At 47.9% G+C, this 9,148-nt stretch overlaps 1 protein-coding gene across 2 annotated transcripts in view; it reads left to right on the top strand.

Moving 5' to 3' along the window:
* Positions 1-6,629, top strand: part of WSCD2 (WSC domain containing 2) — a 107,155-nt gene extending 100,526 nt beyond the window's left edge. Inside the window, exon 8 of one of the 2 annotated variants that reach the window (XM_006015159.2) lies at positions 3,352-6,629. In XM_006015159.2, coding sequence (XP_006015221.1) covers positions 3,352-3,704 — 353 coding nt within the window. In that variant the 3' untranslated portion in view covers positions 3,705-6,629. The remainder of the gene's footprint in view (positions 1-3,351) is intronic. The other variant, XM_025198700.1, reaches the window with a different exon arrangement.
* The last annotated feature ends 2,519 nt before the right edge of the window (positions 6,630-9,148 follow it).

Below are 9,148 nucleotides of genomic sequence, written 5' to 3'. Positions count from 1 at the left end.
CTCTTTCCTGCCTATGCAGGGGGTCGGACTCGATGATCTATTGAGGTCCCTTCTGACCCTAGCATCTATGAATCTATGAACCGCCGTGTCCCTAAACATTTCATTTCAGGTAAACCAAAAAAAAAATAAAAAAATCTCATTTTACCCCAACATGAAACATCATTTGTAACCCTTTTAAACTTTTTGTTCTTTTTATTAACTCAAGCTAAATTTTTAAACCAAAAAGCATCGTTTGAAAATAGTTAAAGTTTAATTAAAAAAAACAAAACAAAAACCAAAATAGGAAAAATTGACTTTTTTGGACGTTTAAATAATTTTCCTCCTGGTTTTTTTAATTGAAATTATTCACTAAAATCAGGCCAGTTTTGCAACTAGCCGCAGTCCCTCCAAATGCTGCATTTTAAATAGATCTATTATTTGTCAAAATAAAACACCCAGCTGCATAGATTTGCCCCAGCGGGCTTTTGATCCGATTGCTGGTCCGGATAGCATTTAATGCAAGAAACAAATGGGTCAGAAGCTGATTCCTGTCCAGAACCAGAACCGTGGCAGATGTGCGGGTACCACAGCTGCGCCCGTGTATGCGAGAGAAGCATCTACCCCAACATGCCGCAAGGAGGTCATTGCTGTGACCAAGATGCTAATTTCTCCTTCCAAAAATAGAGGCACATCAGCTCCGTGCTGAGCAAATGTAGCGGTTATTTCTTAAGGCACAATTATCAGAGCTGCCACATGTGAGGAGACACGGGCTTTGCTTTCACCCTCCTGGTTGCTGCTGCTCTTGAATACAGCTGCTGATCATTTTTTTTTTCCTGGTTGCAGCTGTGCTTTTCACAAGCCTGGGCTGAAGGCTCTGTAAAATCAGTATTTTGTTCCATGACATTAATTTTATGATATCCCTGGAGTGGTTCCAAAGCAAAGTTTTATGTGATATGATTACACAAGGTGAATTGTCCTGTATCTGTTTAATGAAACAGATACTGTGTTTAATGATTCTTTGGGGAATTAAGTACAGTTAAGCTATTAATCAGGCATTGGTTCCTCAAGGAGGAGTAAAAGAAAGAGCAGGTACCCAAAGCTTTTTTATGCATCATAAGATACATATATATTGCACCTCCAGCAGAATCATAGCTTATTATTGATGTTTCATTATCCTTTTCATCACCTGATTTTTATGCGAGGATCAATTAGGTAGAAACCTTGGGGATGATTGAGAGAATCTGAGAAGCCTAGGGGATCTGCTGTCTAGCTGATCCCACCAATGAGATTACTAAATTGCCAGCCGGAGAGCTTTGCGGCAGGTATCAACAAACCCATTATTGTTCCTTTTGGGATGAAGACTGAGATATTTGCTGAACTCCTGGTTTGGAGCAGCAGAGAAACCACCTTTGGTCCCAGTGCTTTTGTTCACATGCACGTGCATCCAGATAGACATACACATTTCATGGCTCAATGGTTCAGATAGCCTGGTTCAAACACCTTTGCTCACACGCACGTGCATCCAGATACACACGCACACATTTCATGGTTCAAATGGTTCAATGGTTCAAATGCCTTTGCTCACATGCACGTGCATGCAGATAGACACACAAATTCCCTGCCCCACTTCTATTTTCAGTTGTGCAAACCCTTGATACCAAGCAGTGACCTTCAAGACTCAGCAGAGCGATGGGATGGCCTGTTTGCATTCAGCTCAATTCAGCACAAGACAGGTGGCAATCATAACCCTGTGGGTGAAACCAAGAATCTGTTTAGTTTGCAGGAATTCAGAGATGGTGCTGATTTTAAATGCACTGGGAGGGGGGAAAACTTACAGAGGCTGCGGCAGAAAGTGAAAGTGGAGAGAGGAGAAGTGCTACATTAAGTCCGTAGTTGATATTTCCAGCTCACTTGACGTGGTTGTCATGGAAATCGTATCAGTTCTGTCTACAGTCAAACCAATTGACTACAGAGGCACAGTTGGGGAAGCCGCGAGCTAGAAAGGTACTGGATATGAAAGAAGTTCCAGGATTAAATCCAGCTTTAGGAGAATTTGAGGCAGATTGATCTGGAAAGGTCAGCGAGGTGATATAACAAATATCACCTGCACTGCGTTTAGCATGAGTTTTGCAGGCTGTCAGAAAAGACTTCGACTCAGCAGATGCGTTGTAGAAAGGGCCCGAATTCTGAAAACAGGAAGACTCCTGAAGGGTGAGACAAGTGAAGTCAGTTCAGTCCTGTCAGATGACAATTAAGTTTGGAAACGAGACAAAGTACCTACCCTGTGGTTCAGAGCTGTCAGAGCCGCGTCCAAGAGAGTGCCACAGCCCCCAGCGGAAATGCTGCTGCACTTGTCAGAGTAAAACTTCACTGGCATCGTCCTATGCCCATTCCCTGCCTTTTACTAAAAGATCTCATTGCAGTTTATAGCAGCGTTGGGTCCAAGGGATTTTCCTATAGATAAAGGCTCACTGGGGTCATCTGACCTCAGCAGTCTTTCCTGCCTTGAGAAGGGGGGCTGGACCTGCTGATCTCTGAGGTCCCTTCCAGCCCCTAACTTCTATGAATCTAATGAAAGCTAGCCAGGTCCTACTAAAATGAATGAGAAATGGCTGCCAATGTCCTCAGCTATAGTACACGTCAGCTATTTTGTTCAGCGTAGGAGCCGTTCTGAATTATAACGTTGCAAAGCCAAGGTGGAACACAAGTGCCGCCATCAAATAGAGCCGGCATGAGATAGACAGCTGACTCCTCCACGCTTACATGCAGGGTTCAGGTAGGCAAACCATGCTGTGGGTTTTCCTCATGGTCTTGCTTTATGGCTTGAAGGGAAGTAGCAACGAGGAGCAGCTAAATTTTCTGACAGCTGGTCGTTGCCAGCAGTGGATAACATTGAACATTAAAGCGCTGAGCCTGAGCATCCCTTCTTCTGCATGGGTCAGGGTGGAAAGATGCTCTCTTTCAATAGCTAAGCTTCAGTGCACTCCATGACCCACAGCAGATGCATCTAAAAATGATCGCTCAGCCTCCCATATAATTGTGTCCCCGTCTCCCTCCAACTTCCTAATTTCCTGGCTGTGTCCCCCAGTGCCTCCCCTCTTCTCCTTCAAATCACTCACGGCCTTGATCTGTGGCGAGGCCCTTCCATCATCCTCCCGTTACGTTGCCCCATTCCTGGTTGCCCCGTCATGACACTTTGAACAAAATCCATCTTCACTTGAGTGACTGATATAAAACTGAGCAGAATTTAGCCTCCTGTTTTCTGTTTCCAGAGGGTAAATGTTTACTAACTGGCAGACTGGTCATGGAGCCATCTGCATTGTGTCTAGTGGTGTGACCAGTTCTTTTAATGGATTCCCCTTCTTCTTTCAGAATGGCCCGAGTTTGTCAAGAACTACGCTCCCTGGTGGGCCACACACACCCTGGACTGGCTGAAGTACGGCAAAAATGTCCTGGTGGTGCACTTTGAGGACCTGAAGCGGGATCTCTTCGTCCAGCTGAAGAGGATGGTCAGCCTCTTGGGCATCATGGTCTTTGAAGACCGGCTCTTGTGCGTCGAGAGTCAGAAGGACGGGAACTTTAAGCGCTCTGGGCTGAGGAAGTTGGAGTACGACCCCTACACCCCCGAGATGAGGAAAATGATCAGCAAGTACATTAAAACTGTGGACACGGCTCTGAAAGTCAGAAACCTCTCAGGAGTCCCAGATGATTATTATCCAAGATGATGACAATGACAGTTGGGGGGGAAAGGACTCTTACCCGAACCAGAAAGGCTTGGTTTTCCCAGCCAGTACCTACTTCCACCCAGTGGGTGGCTTTCTTTTGATTATCCATCTGCTGCTATTAGCTGTTAATCAACTCCATGCATGAGACCAGAGCGGTCACGAGTCATTGCTGAGAAGACGCCTCGGCAAACACATCGACGTGACTAAGCTCTTTGGGACCTGCGGCATTGCGAGCCCGCGCTTGTGACATGAAAACCTTCACCATTGCCGTCTCTGACGTCTTCTCTTTCTTGCCGAGTGGGGTGCGCTTTCTTTTTTCTGTTTTACGCCAGACTCTACCAAGGATGGAATAAGGCCTAGAAATGGCAGACGGGAGGAACAGCCCGTGATTCTTTGTGGGAGGGTGGGGAAGGAAGGGTGACATGGGGCTGAATGGGGATGTGGTGTTTCAAACTCAGATCTGATGTCATTTCAGCTGGTGCATCCCTTCCCAATAATATAACTATTTATTTATAACCTTCTTAGGGTCCTGGGTGGTGGTGGTGGGGCCATATTTGTAGCTGACATTAAGAGCAAAGCTTATTCTGTGTTTGCTGGGCCTCATGCAGCTCTCAGGGCTCACTTCAGCAGGGCACCTTGGCATAGACTTTGCTGCCCCAACATGAACTTAGGTTTTTCACAGGCCAAGTGACCTGACCACGGAGTTATAGCAGAGGGAGGCCTCTGAGTCTACCACAGGAAATGTCCCCCATTTGACAAAATAATTAAATATTCCTTAGGCTAAAGAGAGAGAGCAAGGGGCCGAGGCTGCCTCTACAGCCTAGCAGTCAAGGCCTGAAGGTGGGGTGCAGGGCTCCCAGTTCAAGTCCTTGTTCCTCCTCCTGCCCGCAGCCGCGTGCTCCCCTGCAATGTCCTCCTTCAATGTTGCCTCCATCAGGAGAGCAAGGCCAGCCAGGGGCAGGATCCTGCCCTGGGTGCAAACAGTCCTGTCATGAGTCCCGGATAGCACCGTTACTGTTAGACAGATACTTGCTGCTTCATAAGCACAAGGTCATCGCACAACGGGTCCACTTTCCCTCCCCACTGCATCTGGCTGCCTTGTCCGGCATGCCCAGGTCTCATGATAGGGATGACCCTGCATCAGGCAGGGGGTTGGATATCCCCGTGGAAGTCCCCTCTGCCCCTACTTCTATATGAAGTGCAGGGGCCACATAAACACCAGGTTGTCAGGCACATTAGCCCATTTGACAGGCTTTTTTTCCCCTGTCAATTGGAATGGAAATGAATAAAAGGGGCAAATGAACCAAAGGGAGGGTGACCTTCTCAGCTGCTGGTCTCCTAAGCTTGCGAGCCACAAACACCAGGGGAAGACCATCATCACTGCACCCACCTGTGGAGGAGTTCAACTCATTGCTCCTAAGGCCAGCTCCTAAGACCCCTGGGCAGGTTGTCTCTCAGCCTGGAGCTAGCTGGACGTTAGGGTTTGCAAAGTCTAGAAGTGGATCTGGATTCAAAGTTCTGTGGAGAGGGAAAGCGCAGATCCGCTTGTCTGGTGCAGGCAGATCTGGGCTCGACCTGCTGCAGTTCTCAGGCTGGATCAAGCACCCCATTGGAGTAACAGCAGAAAGGATGGAGCCCTTAGCTGATTAGAATGGGAAATCTCCCAGTTGAAGAGTACGCTATACCATCATGGCCCTTAATGAGCCCTTGGTCTACAGGGAGGCACCAAGAAGGTTTTGAGAGAAGACAGGTTAGTGTAGCACGTCCCCCAATCCCGACAGAGCCTGATTTGCCAGGGAGACTTGTGAAGTCAACCTCGGAAATCCTTTGACGGGAGGGGGGTCTGTTTTTCCACGAGGACATTTCTCTGTCAGCTGCCACCAAGGCCCATATTCAGGGGACACAGAGGGCTTGAGGAGTTTTGAGGCCGAGCATGCTTAGATGGCTACAACCAGGAGCCAGTGGCTGGAGCTGGACACCACTCAGAAGCATTTCCCAAGTCCTGCCTACATGGCGCTGTTCGCTCAGATGCGTGCATGTGTACATCCGAAGGGAGCACCACCCCCATTACTGACCCCCCCCACCACCCCAGAATTTGGGTTGCCAAAAGGCAGCAACAAAAACCAAAGGACCTCTGTGCATTTAGGTCAGGCACCGTTTTGCAAAGACGCCTTTCTGAAGAGCTGCATGCGGCTCCACAGCAAAGTCCAAACCCCGAGCTGAGCTTACAATTCATTTCCAAATGCTTTGCTGCCCTCAACGTTCCCCACCCTTCCTACATAGTTTGATAGTCCCCTTTGGATGTAGATGCAAAAGCCATAATACTGTACACAGCCTTTTTCTATAGTTAGTTATTAGTTATTTGACAATTGGCTTTTAACTCTTGATAGAAACCTGTGCACAGAGATACACACACACACATGTATGTATGTATGTATGTGTGAGTGTACACACACACACACACACACACACACACACACACACATCTCTCTCTCTAAATATATATATATATCTTCACGGAAAGCAAAGAAAACTACATTGAGAAGAGGAAAATTTAAAGAAATATATTTTTTTAAACATGTGAAAGGAAGTGACATAGCCAAATGGGGAAAAATAATCACAGCAACAGCAGGACCATGCAGTACATTTTCCTTTACTTTTAAATTTCTGCTTTCTTTGGGGGTTTAGGCTTCCTAGGTGCTAAGAGAAGCCTTAGGATGCAGGCCAGGTCATCTCTGAATGTATTTTGTAAAGAGTAGTGATATGTTTTTAATTCTTTCTTTAGCAAATCATATGAGGGTTTTTGTTTTCCCTAGGAGACCAGATGAACTCTGTCCCGCTAGAGGAAGTGATCTGATTTCCCTTTCTTTAATTTGTGGCAGTTCCCAGGCTGCTTACCTCTGTCAAAACAATCCTCAGGTTAATGCCATCTATTAAATGAGAGTTTTGTTGATATTCTGCCATGTGCTTGCATGTGTTATGGGGTGCGGCACACACTCACGCTGGCAAAGGACATCTCCGAACCAGGTACTGTGCGGTGCTCACATTATATTACCTATGCAATGCCCAAAAAAGCACTCTGCAAAGCACAAGGCTGGCTGCGGTCTCTGAAGCGAAGAGCCAGCCCTCTAATCGCAGGTGCCATGAAAGCAAGCAGGAAGGGATGCAGGACAGTGGAAAGGAAGAAGCAAGAAGGGCTGGAGGAAGGAGCCAGGGATAAGCTGTGCAGACTAGGGATGGCATGGTGGCTTGGTTACCTTCTGGCTTCTTCCAGCTGATGCCGGAGAACTGGCACTAGAGAGATTGCACTGACACCATTAATGATAGAAAAGGCTTTGTAGCAACTGGGAAAGGAGACACCTGTGAGATCATCCAGCATATGCAATGAACACTGTCCTTCTCTGCCCCTCAGCCCCCAGCCACTGTCCATTCCCGGGGAACATGAGCACTCGACACATCCAAATAACAACCACTGGTTCTTTATGACTGACAACCAGGCAACAGCAGCCTTGGAGAGTCCCAATGTGCTTGGAGCTGCACCCGAGACTTGCGATGAACATCTCCGCTTTCCAGTCAATCAGCTGTGCCAGGATATTCACAAGGATCGGCTTCTCGGAGAGATCCTCAACCCTCTCCGTTCTCCATGAGGCTGGGAGCATCCCAAGACCAGTCTCTTCCCTGCACTGCTTTGGCCCCTTACGCTCCTGAGTGCAGGTTGGCAACAAAACCCTAATTCGGGCAACTGTTGCAGGGCATCAGCCAAGGTTCAACACATGAGCAAAATGAGCATCTAATCCTTACAGAGGGTGTCATTAATGGATAGAGCTGATTAAGAGAAACCACTCTTTGTTTTCCTGCCAGAACAAGCTGGCTTTTCCACTGGGCGTAACGACGTGTCCGGTTTGTGCTCACTGTGCGTGCCGAGAACAAGGAAGCCTAAAGGGCACAGGCTTTGAAGTCAGTTCAGGACCTCCAGGGAAGGGCTGTATAACATGAGGTTGGTCACAAAGGGCCGGTCTGTCCAACGTACACACACCAGCCATTCAAAGGCCTCAGCCCCCCACCGCCAGGGGACTATACAGAGCCCCAGGCCCCCCGATACGGAGCTGCCCTGTAATCAGATCCTTTCCGCAGCTGCTCTTGGAAACACAGCAAACCCCCCAGATCCAAACACACAGGGCTCGACAGACAAACCCCAGAGCAAGGCTCCCAGCGGCGCTGCCCGCACAAGCCAGCAGTTCCCCATCAGAATCAGACTCCACGGTGCCTTGAGCGGAGCTAAGCCAATTACCCGGCCAATCATCTAATTACAGAGCAGCCAGAAAGTAAATACAGGTTAATGCTTCAAAAAGGCCCTGCTGTGACTCGCAGGTCAGGGCCGGGCCCCGTTTGGTCACCAGGGCCGGGCCCGTGTCTGCGCGCATCAGTGACGTGTACGTGTACCGCTCACCCGTGCCAAGGGTACGAGGAGCACGGAGCGGCAGCCACCCTCCTCATTGCACGGATGGGGGTTTGCCACAGCACGGTCCAAAGGACACAGGGTCTTTGTGCCCAGCAGCAGCTCTCAAAGGGCTGCTCTGTTGGGAGGCAAAGCCCTTGCCAACCTGCATGTGCCGTGGGATGGAGCTTGCCAAGTGGAGTTCAGGTCTGGGAGGGGAGAGGGCTGGGACAGGGGGGGTCTTCCAGTCTCCCCATTTCTCAGTGATGTTTGAGTGGTAAACCCTGTCCCTACGACTCTTGATGCCTCTCTCCTGAGCTCCTCAAACCCATCTTTCTTACCCCTGGGGTCCTATGGCTATGGGATGAGACTCTGGAGAGCTGTGTCTGTTCACAGCAATCCTTCAGAGCTGGCATGCCACCCCCTGCTTTTTCTTAGGAGCTGGCAAGGAGTCTTTTTTGGGGCCAACCTCTTCCCAGGACAAATTCTTTCCATAAAAAGTACGTGATTAATAGGATTACCAGCTAAACACTGCAGATAATAGCAATGCTTCACGAACCCGAAGTAGCTGCTTCACGATATTTTTATTACCTTGGGTGTATCCTTCACAAAAGGTTTATTCCATTGCACTCCTGTAAGCTTAAAGGCAATTGATTTGCAAGCAACAGTATATTTCCCTTCACTATTATAACTTTTTTCTGCCATGGAAAGGTATAGGCTTGGTGGAATTCATTCTCTTTCTTTTTGCCTATCACCTTATCCCTCCTAGGTCTTTTTAATCATTATTTTTAGCCATGCAATTGTCCCAAAAACTATAAATGGTGTGTGGCTTATTCTGAAAAGTATCATCTGGAAAGGGATAACATTTCACTAAGCCCCCTTGGAAATAATTAAAATGGAGAAAGGCCATTAATCTCAGAGATAAAGGAATTACGAGTCAATAATGCACACATCAAGTGTGCTCCTCACTAAATTTTCAATCTAAACTTTATAATCCCCCCATGAT

The sequence above is a fragment of the Alligator sinensis genome, unplaced genomic scaffold, assembly GCF_000455745.1.
Source record: "Alligator sinensis unplaced genomic scaffold, ASM45574v1 scaffold628_2, whole genome shotgun sequence".
Classification (NCBI taxonomy): Eukaryota; Metazoa; Chordata; order Crocodylia; family Alligatoridae; genus Alligator; species Alligator sinensis.
Note: the sequence above shows the minus strand (reverse complement) of the source record. Positions and strands in the feature narration are given on the sequence as shown.